Source organism: Chlamydomonas reinhardtii, chromosome 9 (assembly GCF_000002595.2).
Source record: "Chlamydomonas reinhardtii strain CC-503 cw92 mt+ chromosome 9, whole genome shotgun sequence".
Classification (NCBI taxonomy): domain Eukaryota; kingdom Viridiplantae; phylum Chlorophyta; class Chlorophyceae; order Chlamydomonadales; family Chlamydomonadaceae; genus Chlamydomonas; species Chlamydomonas reinhardtii.
This window is the reverse complement of record NC_057012.1, coordinates 4,325,613-4,344,155: the sequence shown is the minus strand read 5'-3', so window position 1 is coordinate 4,344,155 and position 18,543 is coordinate 4,325,613. Positions and strand designations below refer to the sequence as shown.

The window sequence follows — 18,543 nt, the reverse complement described above, 5'->3', positions numbered from 1 at the left end:
CATAACACCATTCAACCCGAAGCTTGTTACCACTTCCGGCTTGCTGGTTCCTTGCATTGCGTTCATTCCATTGCGGTATGTACACCCCGCGCACGCCATCCATGCACGCCTACCCCTGTCGGCGCGTCAGCACTCCTTCATTCCCGAGCCCCCATCCCGACTGTGTTCCCACTCCCAACTACAATGCACGTACGCCTTCACGACTACCGTTCGCGTGTGTACCGCCACTACTACGGTACGGGACAAAGACAGAACCCGCAACACGGCAATCCTCCTTCCCTTGCTTGTTCGCGTCTACACGGCTGTACGCATCAATGTGCTGCTGGAGGAATGGGCTGCCTGGCCCGGCCTGCTGTTGGCGAGCAGCACCACGGCAGTCAAGCCGTACGGCACATCCCGTGTGCAGGTCATAGACCGGTGCCTTCCGCCCCGGTAGCAGCAGCGCAGCACATTTCGGGTTCCTTCCTCACCAATTCCGATCTGAATCTCTGATCCCATGTCCTATGCCCTATCTTCGGCACAGGAGCCAACTGCACGCAACGGATGAAAGCATCCTTCACCCCTGTGCTAATGCGAACCGATGGGGGCGTCCTAATCTTCCTCCACTCCCGCATCTCGACACGCGAGTGTGCCTGGTTATTGCTCCTCCTCCTCCTCCTCCCTTTGCTCCTACTCCTTGAAGGTGGCTGTGCCGGCGTACATGGTGGGGTGGTTGAGGTCCACCGAGTAGGGCGTGGCGCGGAACACCGGCGGCGTGTAGGCGGTGGCCAGGCCGGGCGCGACTGAGGGCGGCAGCAGACAGGCGGGCGGGCGGGCAGGCAGCGCGAGTGAGGTGCCAGGGAAGGAGAGGGAGGGCGAGCGGGTGGAGCACGGGTGCAGACACAACACCAAGCGCGGCGGCGTGCACAAGCGCGCAATCCAGCGGGCTGGCAGGTAGGCAGGTAGGTTGGTTAGCAGACAGGTAGGCAGGACACGTCCTGGGGTGTGGTGGGTGCTCACTCACCATGTGCGTACTTCTGGACCCAGGCGTAGTCGTCCACCGGCAGCACGGGCTGGCGGCCCTGCGGGTCAGCAGGAGGAGGGGGGGGGAGTCAAAGCACTGGAAAACACTGCAGATGCACGCACGCAGATTGCCAGTACCGGTCTTTGCGCCCTTTTAACAAAGAGTACTGGTCGCGGCGCAATGCCCATCTGCACGCACGGTGCGTCCTCTCCTCCTTTGCCTCCCTAACATACACCACACACACGGCCAGGTCACCACCATCAACACTGGTTACAAATAACCAACCATACTGTGATCAGTTTCTCACCCGCGAGATGAGCGAGTAGGCCAGTCCAATGAGCAGCCCCAGCAAAAGCAGCCCGCCCACGATGATGCCCACGATGGCCCCCACCGCCTCTGCGCCGCACAGGCTGCCCAGCCGTGGGCTGTCGCAGCGGCTGGCGGGGGGCGGCGGCGGCGTCGACAGCGGCGTCAGGATGCCGCCGCCCCCCGAGCCGCCGCCCGTGGTGTTGCCGCTGGGGCCGGTCACAATGAAGACCTGTGGCGCGGGGGCGCACGTGGTCAGGGAGGTGCAGCACATGATGGGTAACTGCGTCGCCCTGTCATCGCTGCATATAAACCTGGCACCGTAAGATTTGAAGACGCACACGCATACACAAGATCCCAACCCCAGTGGCGCCCCGCCCTTGCAGTGTCTGTGACTGCGCGCAGTGCGTGCTGTGTGCGCGCGCAATCTTATTGACACCCAGTCATACACATACCGGTACACAAACACGCGCGCGCACGCACCTGGTCTGGCGGCAGGCCCAGGGTGGTGGCAATGCTGAGCGCCACCTTCTGGTCGCTCACCGGCACCTTGCTGCTGCCGCTGTTGGAGATGATGTTCTGTGCAGGGGGGCGGGCAGGCGGCCGGACGGGGGCGGGCAGCAGTCAGGAACAAAAGCTCGGCGGACTCACCACGACGACATGGGCGGGGCACACGCACCTCTCGCCGCCCCCCGTTTCTGAGCTTCTCTGCTGTATGCTCGGGCCTGAGCTGCGAGGCCCGGCGAGAGCCCAAGCGCCCCGCCTGCACATGCCCGCTCGGGGTACCGTACCACGGCATCCGCGCACGCACGCAAGCACGCAAACACGCACGCACCTGCAGTGTGGTGGACACCGCCACCTCGGCCTGGGTGGTGGGGCTGGTGACGGCGTAGCCCGGCACAGCCACCTGTCGGGCGGCGGAGGGGCGAGCCAGGAAGGCGGAAGGCAGGAAGCTTTTGCGGGCGGACGAGCAAGAATGAATGGGCTTTCCACTATGCGGCGCAGAGCATGCTTCACTGCCTCCATGAGCCAAGCCGCCAAGGCCAACACGGGGGTGGGGACAGGGGCGCAACGCCAATTGGCCCATTCCCGCGCTTCCACACTCCCTTCCCGCTGCCGCCCTCGCCCGCTCGCTCGCCTTGTTGGTGATGACGTTGAGCACGAACAGCGCCTGCTGGCCGGCGGCGGAGGCGGGCAGGCTGAAGGTGGCGGTCACGCGCGCCGAGCAGTTGTCGCCGTAGCCGTAGGCGCTGTCGGGCATGGCGGGGAAGACGGTGAGGCTGGCGTTGAGGCCGCCCACGCCCACACACGCCACCTTGATGGTGCTGCGAGAGGGCGAGGAGGGGGGTTGTAGATACCAGCCCAAACTAAACCGAACTCAATGCAATAGAGCCAGGAGGAGAGCGTGGCCTATGCTTGGGGGGTGAGGGGTATATGCGCGAGCCCAACTAGTTAGTTGGGGGAATTGCGGGGACGGAAACAGGCAGTGCGTGGTATATACGGCTGCAGTTTGATTGGTTGGTCAGAGCAGCTCAATTGCAGTGCGATAGGCTGTTAGGTACTTGGGTCAATGCGGGTCTGTGGGGCCTCTGTCATCGGCGGATCTCGGTGTGGCTGGCACATACACACGCACCTGCAGTCGTCGACCGACAGCTGCGTGCAGATGGCTGCGAGCATGCCCGCCGCCACCTGGGGGGTGCAGCCCATGCAGCCCAGGGGTGATGGCGGGTGCGGCGGCGGCGAGGGCGCCGGCGGCGGCAGCGGAGATGGGGGCGTCGGCGAGGGCGGCGGCAACGGTGACGGCGGCTCGGGCGGCGGCGCAGGAGGGCTGGGGAGCGGCGGCTGCGGGCTGGGCGGCGCAGGCGAGGGCGGAGCAGGGGAAGGTGGCAGCGGAGAGGGCGGCCGGGGGCTGGGCGCCGGCGGTGCGGGCGGTGGTGAGGTGGTGTTGGTGGGGGCTGGAGGCGAAGGAGGAGCGGGCGAGGGCGGCAGTGGCGACGGCGGGGGCGAGGGAGGGACGGGGGGTCGCGGAGGGCTAGGTGCGGGGCTTGGCGGCGAGGGCCTAGGCGGCGTGGGGCTCGGCGGCGCGGGGCTAGGTGGCAGCGGATTGGTCTGCAGCAACGCGCGGCGATTGGTGACGGGGTTGGCAAGGCTGCTGGTGAGGACGGAGTAGACTGTGGCGACAAAGGTTGTGGCGATGGTGGTGGTCACGCCGTCGCTCTCCAGGCCAAGCTGCAATCATAAAAGCAGAAGGAGCAGGGGTCAGCCATGCTCCGTTCACGAAGAGGAGGCGAGGGTGAGCGACGGATAAACGACATGGGTGCAGGACTCACTTCCTTTGCGATGTTGTCAGAGATGATCTTGAGTCGCGACTGGGTCGGGTACATGGGCACCCCGTAGAAACTGGTGTAGGAGAAGCCGCTGGGCACCTCCGTGACGGAGGCGGGCGGCGGCGGCGGGCGCGGCGGCGGCGGAGTCGGCGGCGGCGGCGAGGGCGCAAAGAAGGGCTCTGGCGGGTGCGGTGGAGAGGGCGGCGCCGGGGAGGGCGGGGACGGGGGAGATGGAGGTGGCGTGGGTGAGGGCGGCGGAGAGGGCGGCTGTGGCGGCACAGGGGAGGGAGGGGGTGGGGAGGGAGGCGCAGGAGAGGGAGGAGGAGAGGGTGGCGGCGAGGGGGCCGGTGGAGTGGGCGGCAGCGGGGAAGGGGGCGGTGAGGGTGAGGGCGGCGGCGCCGGCGGTGCGGGCGGCGGTGCAGGCGGCGCAGGCGGGCCTGGGGGCGACGGCGGGGTCGGCGGCGGAGCGGGCGGCAGTGGCGGACTGGGCGCGGGCGAAGGCGGGGTTGGCGGGGCTGGCGGGGAAGGCGGAGCTGGCGGCACACCGGCTGTTGCCGGCGGCGGCGGCTGAGGCGGCTGAGGCGGTTGCGGGGACGGTGGCAGACTCATTGGAGAGGGCGGCTGTGGTGGGCTCGGCGGAGGGGCCGGTGGCGTGGGAGGCGGGCGGGGCGGGGCCGGTGGCGGCGAGGGTGGGGGCGACGGCGGGGCCGGTGGTGCCGGTGGTGTGGGTGGTGGGCCGGGAGGAGTGGGCGGGATGGGTGGTGATGGCGGCGGTGCTGGAGGTGAGGGTGGCGCAGGGGAGGGAGGGGCTGGCGAGGGAGGCGCAGGCGAGGGCGGGTCGGGCGAAGGCGGGCCCGGCGGCGACGGCGGCGCAGGTGATGGTGGCGTGGGCGAGGGTGGCGACGGCGCCTGAGGTGCTAGCGACGGCGGCGCGGGGGAGGGCGGCACCGGCGATGGTGGTGCTGGTGACGGCGGCGTTGAGGGTGCGGGGGAGGGCGGTGCCGGTGACGGCGGCGCGGGCGATGGCGGCGAGGGCGAGGTCCCGTCTAGCACCGGTGGCGAGGGAGGGCTGGGCGGCGGCGCCGGCGGTGACGGCGGCCTGGGTGACGGCGGGCGGGGCGGAGCGACCGGCGGCGAGGGCGGTGTCGGCGGTGAGGGCGGCGCGGTCGGCGGGCTGGGCGGCGCCGGGGGCGCCGGCGGCGACGACGGCGGCAACGGCGATGGCTCCGGTGACGGCGGGCGCGGCGGCCTCGGCGGGCCTGGCGGCGGCCGCGGCGGCTTCGGGCTGGGCGACGGCGAGAAGGGCGGCGGCGGCGGCGAGGGTACTGCCTTGCACACGATGGAGGAGTCGTCCGGCAGGTCGGGGCAGTTGTTCCCGAGGTTGTAGTTCAGCAGCAGCGCGGCGTTGCCTGCGTCGTCCAGGTTGAAGGTGGGGCAGGAGACGCGGCTGGGCGACGGCGCGACGTTGGGGTCATTGAACAGGGTGATGTTCCAAGGCGCCCTGGGGGTTTGGGGGGAAGGGTTTTGGAGGGTCGGGCAGCGGTTATGGTGGAGGTGAGGCGGCAAGGGGTAGGTAGGACATGGGAGGTCTCGGAGGGAGGCGGCGGGGACATGGAGGGCGGTGGGCGGGCACACCCGGCCCGGCAGCACGGGCGTTACAGGGAAGATAGCGCAAATCCACAGCCAGGCCTACACGGTGTGCATTCCCACGGCGGCAGAGGCCGTTCACCACAGCCAGTCTACAGCACACAAGCACAGGCACGAACACAAGCACGAACACACACACACACACACACACACACACACACACACACACACACACGCGCGCGCGCGCGCGCGCGCGCACGCACTTGGAGACGCCGCCCGCGCAGTCAGCGCACGTGAAGATGATGTTGCAGTACGGCAGATCGCCCAGGTAGATGTACTGACAGTTGACGTACAGGTACACGTCCATCTGCAGCGACAGGCAGCCGCCAAAGGGGTTGAGCGGGTTGACCATGTACGGCGGCGGGTCCGTAGCCAGCTGCGCAGCCGCCGGCGTCAGCAGCGCCGCTGGCGCCGCCACCAGCAGCAGCAGCGGCGTCAGCAGTGCCGCGAGCAGCGACGGCAGCCGCGGATTCCGCTCGTGCTGCTTGCTATGCGCCGGCCCAGACGCCGGTGCCGTGCCGGCAGCGGTGGCGGTTGGCGCGCGCCGCCGCCGCCCTCCTCCCTGCAGCTCGCAGCGAGTCTTTGGTAGGCTTGAGGATCTGGGGGAAGACCAGGTCGATGGCGAGGAGTTGGGGTATGGCACGCAGCCGGTGTTGCGCTGTGCCTCCGCCTCCGCCCCGCCAGGACAGCAGCCCGCAAGCTGCTGCCCTAGCCGCCGCTCTTCCTGCTCCTCTTGGCTGCGCTGCGCCCGCGCCCATCCGCCGCACCTGGCCGCAGCCCCCTGGCCACCGCCACTGCATGTGCTGGTGCTGCTGGTGGCGGGCACGAACTCGGCTGCACCATGCATCTCCTGCTGCTGGCGGCGCGGGCAAGCCGGGTGGCGCCAGCTGCGAACCTCATCCCGGTCGGCAGGCCGCCCCACGCCCTCCTCCTCCCCCACCACCTCATCTACGCCGCTGCTGCCTTGCTGTGCAGGCTCCGGACCGCGCTGACACGCCAGGGAGCCATGGGCGGCGCGGCTGGCGCCGCGGCCTAGCAGCGACAGCTCCCGCTGCCCCGCCTGCTCCATCTCCTGCTCCTCCCCGAGGGCCCCGCTCAACAGCCCCCATGCCCCGCTAACCGGCGCGTCCCTGCCGCTGCTGGGGCTGGCTGGAAGCTGCGTGCCTTCACGGTGATGCACAGGCAAGGGGTCCAACAGCCAGCAGCCAGCATGAAGGCTCCTGGAGCGCCGGCTTCGCTCCGCGCCGAGCCCCCCGGGCAAGGCTTGGCGCTGCCCAGCAGCGCTGCAAGCCGCACGGTCAGTTGCAAGCTGTGGCACACACGGCATCAGGGCAGCCTGGCGCTGAAGTGCATTCAACACACCGACGCTGTTTGCGACCTCTGGCAGCGCTGGGCTCCATTGTTGGCCGCTCAAGGCTGGCGAGGTCAACCGCGTGGCTTTTCGACGCTCCTCCACCAAGGTCAAAGCTTGCCTCCCGCTGTCGCCATGTTCTCCACTTGCTTGAGTCATGCTGCCAGCTTGCGGCAACGCTTGTGGCACGAGCGACATGGCCAGCAACACTCGGTCAACTTTCTTGCTAAACGCCCCGCTGTCAGAGCAGCAGATTATGTTGCCACAAGCTAACTCATGATAAGGCCTGGGGGCATTATTATAGTGGGAAGACGGAGGCAAAGAATACTGGGTCACTTGGCCGGCCGAAACTGGGGCGAGTCGCCGAGAGCCGCTCACGCAGCCACAGAGTAGTAAGTGCAATTCGCGTAATTAAGTTTGCGCCTTGCTGCGGGCAGAGTGAGTCACAAGCCGCGCCAGCTACTAGTGCCCTCACAAGCAACGGCCCGTGAAAGTATGAAATACACCATCAAGAAGTTATCCTAGTGGTGGCTCATATGTCATAGTAAGCCACACTAACCAGCCCACTTTGCACCGCGTTGACCGCAGCGTTGACGTGCTCTTTCCTCGAGCCGCGAGACCATGTTCACCAAAATGGAATGCTCACCTTGAGTGTATTTCAATGATAAAGAGCACTGCTTTCACACCAGTCCGTCGCCCGGTGCAAGCTACATAGCTTGCTACCGCTAGCGACTCAGCACGGCTACACCAGCTCGCTACCCTTCTACAGCCTGAGCTGTGTTATCACAGCAGTTGTCAGTAACAATCAATACAGTTGCAGGTCTATGCCCTGTGCTGTCGCGAGTTCCGGGTGCGGAAATGCTTGTCGGGAACCAAACAGCTGGCTTGCAAAGGCTGAGCTAGGACAGATACATGTTTATTGTAAAGCGGCAGGCTAGAAGTGTTCCATAGTATACGCCACTGGGGCAGTATGATGCGCCCAACGGCCCCAACCTCCGCTGCTGCCGTTCATGCGTCGGCGTCGGCGTGTACGCCCAGGGCGTAAGGGTTTGGGGCATTCAGCAGAAGATAAGAATCATATAAGATTGAAGCTAGCAGAGTGTGGACGCTGCTTGCAGTGCCGCTTGATGCGCGCTTAGGTGTCACTCCGGCGGCCCGCCGCCCGCCGTGCCTCGCGCATCACAACTACTGAAAAGGCAGAGGCCATGCTGATACAGCGAGGTTGGACGGTATGTGCTTCTCTGTTGTGCAGCTGGGGCGCTGCGCCAATTGCGCTGCCCAGACACCTGCGCACGTTTTGGACATCTTGGTAACAGCTGGCAAAAGAGGTCCGTCTCCTTGACTTAATCAGGTCTTTGCTACAGACCAATTACCTTTGTGGAGTGTCCTAAGTGGATACGGGTTGCATTCCCCTGGGTTTGCGTGGCGGCAGTTGGCCCCCGGTGGTCCCCAAACAGGCCCCAGAGCACGCGCTGGCCACGCCCCCATGTGACTATTGTTTATGAAGTTGAGCGCGCTCCTGAACATGCCGTGTTTGGGCTCCGAGGAGACTCTAGAACTGATGAGTGGCACGACGGGTGCATGCTGCAGGCCCAGCATGCAAGCACCAAAAGGACTGTGGCACTTGCGGATAGGAGCAAGGGTCGCCTTGCAGATATTCCTGAAATCTTTACAAATAGGAATCGGCTGTGTTCTCTAGCTTCGTTCTAGAAAGGTTTTCGTCTTTCGGCCTCGAGCGAGCGTTAAACCGCTGGCTCGCGCAACGTTCTCGTTTCTGTTACGTGCGCACAGCAAGCACTCAAGCAGATTTGAGCAATGCAAGCCCTCAAATCTTCAGCCTTTCCCGGCAGGGCATCGCGCATGCCCTTGCAGCCAGCTCTCCGCACCAGCGCGATGCCTTGCCGCCTTTCAGTAACAGCATGGGCCCCTGCGCGATCTCTGCGCGGCGCTGTGCACGTCAGCTCTCACGACGGACTCCACGCCAACCGCCCCCTGGACCTCGCAGCGACGAGCTCGGCGCCCGCAGCCACCGCAACCCCATCCACGCAGCCCTCCGCCGCCCCTAGCCCCGCCAGCCATACCGTGCTACCCCCCTGGGCCGGCCGCGCCGCGCGGCTCGCCTGTTTGGCCGTGGCCGCTGCCTCCCTCGCCGCGCTGCTCTCTCCCGCCGCGGCGCTCGCCGCAGGCGACGCCGCCACTGCCGCCGCAGGCGGCAGCGGCAACCCCCTGTCCGGTCTTGTCAGCTTCATCCTGCACCTGGACAAACACCTGGCTGCGCTGATTCAGCAGCACGGCGCCAACAGCGTGTACGGGCTGCTGTTTGCGATTGTGTTTGCGGAGACGGGGCTGGTGCTGACGCCCTTCCTGCCGGGCGACTCGCTGCTGTTCGCGGCGGGCGCTTTCGCGGGTGAGTGGGAGGGAGGAGGAGGGAGGGAGGAGGAGGGAGGGAGGAGGGTGGAGGGAGGAGGGAGGGAGGAGGGAGGAGGGAGGAGGGAGGAGGGAGGAGGGAGGAGGGAGGAGGGGGGAGGGAGGGAGGGAGGAGGGAGGAGGGAGGGAGGAGGAAGGAGGAGGGAGGGAGGAGGGAGGGAGGAGGAGGGAGGGAGGAGGGTGGAGGGAGGAGGGAGGAGGGAGCAGGGAGGAGGGAGGAGGAAGGAGGAGGGAGGGAGGAGGGAGGAGGGAGGGAGGAGGAAGGAGGAGGGAGGGAGGAGGGAGGAGGGAGGAAGGAGGAGGGAGGAGGGAGGAGGGAGGCGCGGGTGCAGGTCAGCCGGAGGCTTGCGAGTGGATAAGAGGCGTGTGGTTGCGAGTGTGATAAGAGCTAGGGGCGAGGCTGCGGGGTCTCGGTGGGAGGCGGAGGTGGACGTCCGCACCCAACCCCCATGTGCGTACACGCCTATCGCTCCCCCTCTCGGCCTCGGTTCATTCGGGCTTGGATTTGACTCCCCCCTCACTCTGTTCCTGGCTACGCCTCCACTTCTTAAATAATCATGGATGTAACCCACACACACACACACACACACACACACGTACACAGGCATGGGCCAGCTGGATGTGGTAATCCTGTGCGCCGTGTTCATTGTGAGCGCCATATTGGGAGACGCAGTCAACTACGCAGTAGGTGCGTGAAGGCGTGGCGTGGGGGGGGGGGGCGTGCTTGCGCCGCGCGGGCGGGCAGGCGGGCGCGCGGGCGGGCAGGCGGGCGGGGGGGGCGGGCCTGTCTGGTTGCGGCCCCGAGGGGCGAGGGAGTGAGAGGCTGGGGGGGAGGGGGGGGGGCGCTCTGCTGTCGTTGAGGTTCGTGGCGGTTGGCGGTTGGACTGAGGTGTGTGGGCAGGGCGCCGCAGGCGCCATGAGGTGAGGGCGCGAGTTAAGGATTTGCACTCGCCAGGTGCAGATGCGGCGGGACAGTTGATCTGGCTATCAGGCACACACGACTGCCTTGTGCTCTTCAACACAACTGCCTGCGTGTGCCTGCACTCAGGCTCCAAGGTGGGCAAGGCGGCGGTGAGCCGCGGCGTGGTCAGCCGCGAGCACATCGCCAAGACCGAGAAGTTTTATGACAAGTGAGTTTTGGGGGTAAAACAACTGATAGGCGGGCATGGGCAATGGTAACCGTGTTGGAATGCCATGGTGATGTGATGTGAGCTAGCATCTCGAGCGAAGGCAGGGATGGTATCATGTCGAAGACTTGTTGCTGTGTGCCGCCTTTGTCTGTTTCATGTCACCCCCAATGTCGCTTTTGTACGTGCATGCGCGTGTGCGCTACACAGGTACGGTGGCAAGACGGTGGTGCTGGCGCGCTTCGTGCCCATCGTGCGCACCTTCGCGCCCTTCGTGGCGGGTATTGGGTCCATGCCGTACGGCCGGTGAGGAGGCGAAGGATTGGGAGGGCGGAGGTGGAGGAGGAGGAGATCGTGGACGTAGAGGAGGAGGAGGAGGAGGAGCAGGGGGAGGCGGAGGAGGAGCATCAGCAGGAGGAGGAGGCGGGCATGATAGGGGGCCAGCAAGGTGAAGGGTCGGGCATGGGTAGAAGCAGGTGTGCACGCATGTCGGTCCTCATCACAACCCATACACGCACAAACAGCGCACGCAACACACAAAGACCTATCACACACAGACACACACACACACACACACACATACACATACACATACACACACACACACAAATCCCCACGCAACAGCTTCGCTGCCTACAACGTGGGCGGCGCGCTGCTGTGGACGTTCCTGTTTGTGGGCGCCGGCTTCTTCTTCGGCAACCTGCCCTTCGTGCGCAAGAACTTCACGCTGGTGGTACTGGTGGGTGCTGGGTGCTGGTGGTGCTGGTGGTGCTGGTGCTGGAGTGCTGGTGCTGGCGGGGTGGCGCCCAGACAGCGCAGACCGGACAATCCGCGGGCGATAAGTTAGGCGCAAGCGGGGACAGCAGGGGCAGCCAGGGGAATGATGTACGAGTGTACCAGATGGTGTGATGCCACGAGGAGGCGGGTGTGTGTCGCGATGCGTGACTGCGCGGTACGCTTCCTCCAGCACACCAGATGGAATAGCTGAAACGCCGCCGCCTTTGCTGTGGCCCCATGTTTCATCCCCGCGCCTCAGGGCATTGTGGCGGTGTCCGTGGTCCCAGTCATCTACGAGCTATGGGCGGCGCGGCAGGAGGCGGCGGCGGAGGCGGCGCAGGGCAAGGGCAAGGGCGGCGAGGACGGGCAGTCGGGCAGCGGCGGCAAGCCCAACTTTGCATGAGGCGTGCCGTCCAGGCCTTGGGGGGTATTGATTGTAGTTGATGAATGCGGCATGGGCGCAGCGGCCTGTGGTGCAGCAGTATGGAGGTGGTGTGGGGCCTGGTGGTGCCAGCGGCCTGGTGGTGCCAGCGGCGGTGGCGGCTTCGCCCGAGGAAGTGCAGGTCCTGTCGACAGGGGCAGTGGAGATGCTCAGGAAGATACTGCGTGGCCGGAGCGGGTGGCTGCCTTGAACGGCGGACTCGTGCGGGCCCAGTCACAGCGGGCGCCTGGCCATTGTGCGAAGTTGTCGTGTTGAGTACTCAAGGCACTCTGCACTCATCAAATGCTTGAAGCTTTCACCAGCACTTGTTGGACGCGTATGTGGCTTCACTGGCGTATGTGGCTGCGTGTGCATTGCGGAGACGGGCGGCAGGCGCGCGGTACCTGGTGGGAGGCGGCATGCCGAAACATGAGGTGGCACGTGTGGGGGCTTCGCAGCAAAGAGCGGGGCGGATTTACCCCGGTGCTCGCTGCTGTAACAGCATGTTCAACTATCAAAACGCGGATCTGGGCAGTCGGGGGTTCAGGGGCAGCTTAGGGATCGCGCAGGCTGACGCGAACTGCATGGACTCCACGGACGACTCGCGAAGTGCCGAATGCTGCCCGATGAGGCTTGAACAACCCAGGCCTAAGCAGCTGTTGAAAGCAAATATAACTGTGTCTTTTACTCTGCGTATGACAGCCAGAACTGTAGAAGTGGAGGTCACGACAGCAAACCTGACAGCAAGCCGTTTGTCAAATTGTTGCGTTGCGTTTGCCCCGTCACTCGACACAAACCAACCACAAGGCCCGTAAGGCAATAAATCAACTCAACATGCACGGCCGAAAACGCGACCTCAACAATGGCCAACCAGGGTTCATCACTGTGCCTCTGCTCGCACACCGCGACCGCGACGCCAGCTGGACCCCGAGTGTCATGCCACAGCACCCAAATATGCATACTCGCTGGCAGAATGGCCCGGCTCTGGAGCGCAGAGCCCAGTCCGGCCCCCGCGCGCGCCCTCCTATCGGCGCGGCCGGCCTCGCCGTTGGCCGGCAGCGAGATAAGTTCGTGGCGCTGCCTGAAGAGGCCGATGACACGACGCTGCCGCTTATCGAGGAGCCGGCGGAGGTGGTGCCTGCGGTGCCCGACACGGAGGGAATGCACATGTTGGGGGCGCTGACAGCGGCGACGCTTCCGGCGCCCGGTATCTTTGAGGACCTGCCTCGGCCAATCGAGCCCGCCTGGCGAGGCCGCATCACGTGAGTGCCTCGCACAGAGGCAAATGCACTGCGGCTGCGATGGCTGGGAGGTTGCAGCAGCAGCAGCAGCAGCAGCAGCAGCAGCACATCCTAGGTTGCGGTGGCGGGGGACGGCGGGGGACGGCGGGGGAAGGTGGCCAAGCGTGGCGGTACGGCGGCGGCGGGAAGCGCACGCACGCGCAATCTGTACCCACCAAAACATAACCCCGCCCACGCCTTTGTGTTACTATCTAGAGCTGAGCACGCATAGTGCAAAATGTAACAAGACCCCCAGCAGTGCTGAAAACCCTGGCCATGCCTTGAACCGTAAATGTAACTGCGCAGATTCTATTGTGTGGCTGAGAGCTTCGACCGGAAAAAGCTGGAAGAGCTCCTGAGGCTCACCTACCCACCCGGCACGGTACGCGATCGAGCGTCATGCCATCCTGCCATCCTCTCCTGCACCCGTACACATCCATTGCATGTGTTTACCGCCTCCACCCCGCACTCCACCCCACCCCACTACCCAACCCCGCCCCGCCTCCTGTGTGTGCTGCTGCTGCCGCTGTTGCTGCCGCTGCAGATCCGCTCCTTCCCCGACGTGTTCTATGTGGAGTACATCAAGGGAGCGGAGGGGCAGCCGGGCGGGGACGTGTTCTTCTTCGACTACGGCGTAGTGGCCTGCTGGGGTGAGGACTGAGGGTGGGCGGGAGGGGGAGCGGACAGGGGGAGGGTGTGGAGGAGGAGGAGGGGTTCGGAAAGGGGAGAGTCGTGGGTGGTGGGGTGGTGAGGGAGAGGGAGAGGGCCCGCGGCGGGGCGACGGAGCCGCCGCGCCGTTTGTGGCTGTGGTGGTGTGTGATGTGCACATTCAAGAAGTGGCTGCGCCGCGGCAAGCCCTGCTGCTGCATGTCCACATGTCGGCATAGTGTTCGCCGACTGCTGTATGTTGGGGAGGGCCGCAATGGGCAGGCGTGCAGTTGTATCGATCGAGTGGACGTACGTACCGGTGTGGATTTGGGTGGAGCAGGGTGTTGCTATTGGGAAAGGCTGGGTAGGCAGCGCCTTGCGCCTTGGGCTGACACCAATCCCACACGTGTGTGTGTGTATGTGTGTGTGTGTGTGTGTGTGTGTGTGTGTGTGTGTGTGTGTGTGTGTGTGTGTGTGTGTGTGTGTGTGTGTGTGTGTGTGTGTGTGTGTGTGTGTGTTCTCGCCACGGTGTGCAGGCATGACCAAGACGCAGGAGATGACCATCGTGCGCGGCATCGCCACACAGTGCATGGAGTCGCCGCTGCCGGAGCAGTGGATTGAGGTGGTGGGTGGCGAGCACCGGCGTGGGAGCAGCAGCCAGGCTAGCTGCGATCAAGCGGGGGACAACAAGGGCGCGTCATGGGTACCACTCTCGGGAAGGCCGCGTAGGAAGGACACGTGTGTGCCGCACGTACGCCTGCACACTTACACGCACCTCCATCCCCTCTTGTCGTCGCCACGGATGTGCAGGACGAGTTCCAGTTCAGCTTCAGTCACGAGAAGCAGCAGCACGTGCAGAACGACACCGTCACGTTGCACCGGCGGTACGCGCAGGACTACAAGGTGCGCGGGTTGTGGTGTTTGTTGCGATTGGCAGCAGGGCGGGCACGGAGGGCGGTGCGTGTATGTGTGCGTGTGTGCGTGTGCGTGTGTGGTGCGTGTGCGTGTGTGTGTGTGTGTGTGTGTGTGTGTGTGTGTGTGTGTGTGTGTGTGTGTGTGTGTGTGTGTGTGTGTGTGTGTGTGTGTGTGGCCCCGAGCCCAGTGGAATGGCGCTCTGTATGGCCTGGAAACCCCAGTCGCCAGCTGAGGGTGGGCTGGTGTGAGGTGTCAAGTACGCGTACACGCAAATACGTGTACAGCTGCACACTGGTTAGGTACCCCCGCACATATGTGGTGTTACATTTCCTTCCCGCCCCGGCCATAACTATGCTGAGTAACCCCCCACCGCCGCCGCCGCTCCCAGATGAAGCTGTCCATCAGCTACGCGCTGGCTCAGTCCACGAAGCTATCCGTGTACGAGAAGCGCGTCACCGATGTGGTGCTGGAGACCAAGAACCTACCCGAGGTGAGGCCACCAGGGGGCGAGTGCGTGGTGGCTGGCAGGAGCGGTGGGGTTGTGAAAGGGTGTATGGGACCTACCCACGTGTGTGTTGTCTCAGTGAGGGAGAGGCAGAGGGAGAGACAGAGGACGAGGCAGCGGGACCATCACCAGTCTACCACCAACACCAACACCCGGCCTGCCGACACCAGCTGCCACACACGGCTGCCAACCTGCCGCACACCTGCTGCTGCCACTGCTGCAGGCGCTGGCGGAGCACGGCGAGGTCGCCATCAGCGGCCACGACATTGCGCGGCTCATCGGCAAGGTGTTCCTGCAGAAGAGCGCTGTCAACCTGCTGGGCAGTGTGCTGGGCACGCCCGAGTTCTTCTGGCACGCACCCGACTCCTTCCAGGTGCGCGGGCGGCGGGCGGCGCTGACGCACGCCCCCTGCCGCCATTGATCGCCGACTATATGTCTGCCGCGTCCCCTGCATCAGCAGCCCACCGGACCGCCACCACCCCTTTCGCACTTTCGCCTCACACTGCGGTACACACTGCCGTCCGCACTCCCATCCGGTGCTCTGCCACAATCCTCCAAACTCTCTGACCACACAACCCCTCACATACCCCGCGCCGCTCACGCCGCCAGGCTCTGTACACGCGTGTGACCGAGTACTTGGAGCTGGACAGCCGCGTGGAGCTGCTCAACAGCCGCTTCGCAGTGCTGCAGGTGCAGTGCGGGAGGGGGGGGAAGAGGGGGCGCGCGGGCGGGGGCGTGTGTGAGGTTCGCGCGTCCTTGCCAAAATGTCCCTATGGGTCCTGCATCTTCACACCTGTACACCTTTCGCATCTCCACACACACACACACACCCCACACACACGCACACACACGCACTTGTGCTATGCTAACGCACGCGGCCACGCGGCCACACGCCCACCGCTGCAGGAGATGCTGGACATGCTGCGCGACCACCAGAACAACCACCACGGCGTGCGGCTGGAGTGGATTGTGATCTGGCTCATCCTGGTGGAGGTCATCGTGGGCATGTTCGAGCTGCTGGGGCTGTTCGGCATCGTGGGCAAGCACTCGTGAGACAGAGAGTGTGTGTGTGGTGACGGCGCGGGTTTCCTTGACTCTTGAGGTGCGAGCTGAAGAGCACAAGAACAAATAAACTTGTAGTTGTGTGCGCGTGTGTATAAAACAACAACAGGACGAAGCCCATATGTGTGTGTGTGTGTGTCAACCTAAACAGGCTAGTGAATAGCATAGCCTTAATGGCCTGTATGGCACGTTCCTCAAGCGACCAGCGCATTGAGACACGCGCGTGGGGCTGGCCCCATGGGCTGGCCCGAGAACGTTGGTTGGATGTGCATCTACGCGTGCACACCTGTTTGCGCATGTTGCGGTAACTGTACCTGTGTGACGAGAACACCAAACTGCTTTCATCTTGCTGACCCAACAATGTTGTAGCCGCGGGCGCAAATGCGCCGGGATAACACCAGGCGGCTAGATGTTGGCGTTTTAGAGGACTGCGTGGGTTTGGCCCAAAAGACTGTAACGAGTGAAGTGATTGTGGTGTTGCGCAGTCACGGCATGGCGGCCTAGCAGCTTGGATGCGGGACAGCAGGAGTCTAGAACTGTGCATGCGTGTGTTTGGACAAATAGCAGAAGTGGAAAAGGATGTGCGTGCATCTGCGTGCATGTGTAGATGTGGACGTGTCGCATCATGTGCAGTAAGAGGGCAGTGCCGTGCGTGTCTGCGTGTGCATGCCAACATGCGGTGGAGGCGGTGGTAAGCTGGTCCAGGGCCGCGCATGGCATTTGCAAAGCGCTTGCAGGAGCACAACACAATGTGCCAGTGCGGCCGTATGAGGGCTGTGACGTTGTTGGCAGGCATGGGAGGGCGGATGCACAGGCGTTCACTGGGGCTGACTGGGGCGCCCTTGAGGGCTGATCCAGGGCAGACGTCGCTCGCGCTTGTAACCAATGCATTCTCGGGCGGATCGTGCGGGCGGATGCAGCGACGGCATTCCGCAAGGGGGCACGATGGATACCAATGGCGGATGCAGCGACAGAATTCCACAGGCGGGCAAGATGAAGGCGTGTGGGGCAGTGCTCGTATCTTGTAGATGCCCTCAGGCACCCGGCATCTACACCGGGTGCTCCAGCTCCAGCGCCAGCTCCAGCGCGCGACGCCAGCAAACTTTTTCGCTAACCCGCACTCGGTCCTTAGGGCGCGCGGTGCAGCCTTACCCCGAAATTCAGCCGCGACATTCCCAATCCAACCCGCGGCGCTTCCTCACACTCCGGTTGTGTTTGTCTCGCACTCGCATTCGACTCGCCCGCCACTCATCCGTACATTCGGGCTCCCTTTTCTGCCTATTGCCGCGCCCTGTTTTCGCCCCTGCTTGTCATACTGTCGCCCGGCCATTGCTTTGCTGCATACTGTTGCATTTTCTCTGTGTTGCATTTGGTGCTCATCCGTGGACGCTGGTCATCTTCCTGCAGGTGCGCTGCGGCTCTGCATCGCGAGCGGTGTGTCTGTGTGGTGCTATCGCCTGGCCGGGCGCCCGGAGCGTGAGGAATGCGCATCAGCAAACTTCCAGCCAGCCAGCAACTTGTCGGTCTAGTAACTCCGGCGTTCGACCAGCCATGCACTCCTGCTCTGCCGCTGCAAACTGTTTGCTGTCTGCTTGGGGTATGGGCGTCCGCTGCACCCTATGGGACCTCGCCAACCTGCCTGAACCCTGTCCCATTACACACCCGGCATCTACACATGCGTAAATGACCCTGGCCGCGGCATCTACACTTAAGCCCCCAAGTTCCCAAAACGTCTACGCTTCCCCCATTTTTGCGCCAAAACCGGCCAAAAACGTCTACACCTGCGTAGATGCGCGGCACCCAAACCCAAAAATTTTTCTCCGCCTTCGGCGGATTTTGGGCACATTTCTACGGTGTAGATGGAAGATACGAGCACAGGTGTGGGGGCTCGCGGAAGGAGAGAGCTGCCTCAGGTATGGGGTCTGGACTTGCTCTTATCTTAAAATCTGCTTAGATGTTTCCACCAAATCCGCCATGATCGGAGACGATCTCAGGCGATGCCTCCGACGCGTGTTGCCACCCCTGCTGGGGGGCAGTGCACGAGCGACACATGGGTACACGGATACACGAGGGCCGCAGCAGCAGTAGCGGCCACAGTCGAAATCGACGTTCCACCGCCGCCGCAGCAGCAGCCACAGGCGCGCAGTCACACAAGTCGATTGAAATCTCACGCGCTCTGCCCTCCACCTCCGCATCCGCGACCTCCGCAGCTCCGGGCGCCTCACAGCGCGCTTCGAAATGCGTGAGGCACGCACAGGGGCGCACGGGGTCCGCACTGACGCCGCCACTAGCTGCATCATGCCTTGTCATCCAACACTGCTTGATGACCCCCGCCATGCGCGCCATGACGACGCCATCCCCCACCTGCCCCCCGGGACTCCACGCCGCCCCTGCCCCCAAGCTGTGCATGTGCGGGACACGGACCGTGCCAGTCCCCTGCCGTACGTCAGCACCGCAGCTGCGCGGTACCGTACACCTCCCCCGCCCCAGCTCCCGCCCCAGCTCCCGCTCCCGCCCCAACACGCCAAGACCAAACCGCCTTGGTGCACCGCCTGGGTGCAGCAGCACGACACAGCCACCCCACCGCCATGCAAGCCCGACCACGCGCCATGCGCACCATGCGCGCCGCGCAACCTCCTTGCGCACACACACACACACACACACACACACACACACGCACATCCCAAACCGCCAAGGAAACAGCAGTCTTACTTCCAACCCCGGCCGTGAGCATGCATAGCCCCCCC

At 64.4% G+C, this 18,543-nt stretch overlaps 4 protein-coding genes across 4 annotated transcripts in view; 2 read left to right on the top strand and 2 right to left on the bottom strand.

The window, feature by feature from the left end:
* Positions 1-13: 13 nt before the first annotated feature.
* On the bottom strand, positions 14-7,985 carry CHLRE_09g394991v5 (uncharacterized protein). Its single transcript, XM_043065736.1, has 10 exons — positions 7,281-7,985; positions 5,487-6,920; positions 3,640-5,137; positions 2,943-3,538; positions 2,448-2,634; positions 2,145-2,216; positions 1,793-1,888; positions 1,311-1,541; positions 1,004-1,061; positions 14-782 (listed from the first exon to the last, which is right to left on the bottom strand). Exons 2-10 carry the CDS (start codon positions 6,830-6,832, stop codon positions 670-672), a joined length of 4,197 nt encoding a protein of 1,398 aa, XP_042921242.1. The 5' UTR covers positions 6,833-6,920; positions 7,281-7,985; the 3' UTR covers positions 14-669.
* Positions 7,986-8,275: 290 nt separating this feature from the next.
* Positions 8,276-11,897, top strand: CHLRE_09g394954v5 (uncharacterized protein). The gene is made up of 6 exons (XM_043065735.1): positions 8,276-9,041; positions 9,666-9,749; positions 10,110-10,191; positions 10,399-10,494; positions 10,813-10,927; positions 11,225-11,897. The coding sequence occupies exons 1-6, from the start codon at positions 8,528-8,530 to the stop codon at positions 11,366-11,368; spliced, it is 1,035 nt and encodes a 344-aa protein (XP_042921241.1). The 5' UTR covers positions 8,276-8,527; the 3' UTR covers positions 11,369-11,897.
* An 88-nt stretch (positions 11,898-11,985) lies between these two features.
* Positions 11,986-16,690, top strand: CHLRE_09g394917v5 (uncharacterized protein). The gene is made up of 9 exons (XM_001694718.2): positions 11,986-12,648; positions 12,973-13,048; positions 13,211-13,316; positions 13,851-13,939; positions 14,125-14,217; positions 14,618-14,719; positions 14,958-15,107; positions 15,344-15,424; positions 15,641-16,690. Exons 1-9 carry the CDS (start codon positions 12,341-12,343, stop codon positions 15,785-15,787), a joined length of 1,152 nt encoding a protein of 383 aa, XP_001694770.1. The 5' UTR covers positions 11,986-12,340; the 3' UTR covers positions 15,788-16,690.
* Positions 16,691-17,723: 1,033 nt separating this feature from the next.
* Positions 17,724-18,543, bottom strand: part of CHLRE_09g394880v5 (uncharacterized protein) — an 8,692-nt gene continuing 7,872 nt past the window's right edge. Inside the window, exon 13 of the mRNA XM_043065733.1 lies at positions 17,724-18,543. This exon is cut by the window's right edge and continues 207 nt beyond it. The gene's annotated coding sequence lies outside the window, so the exon portion shown is untranslated.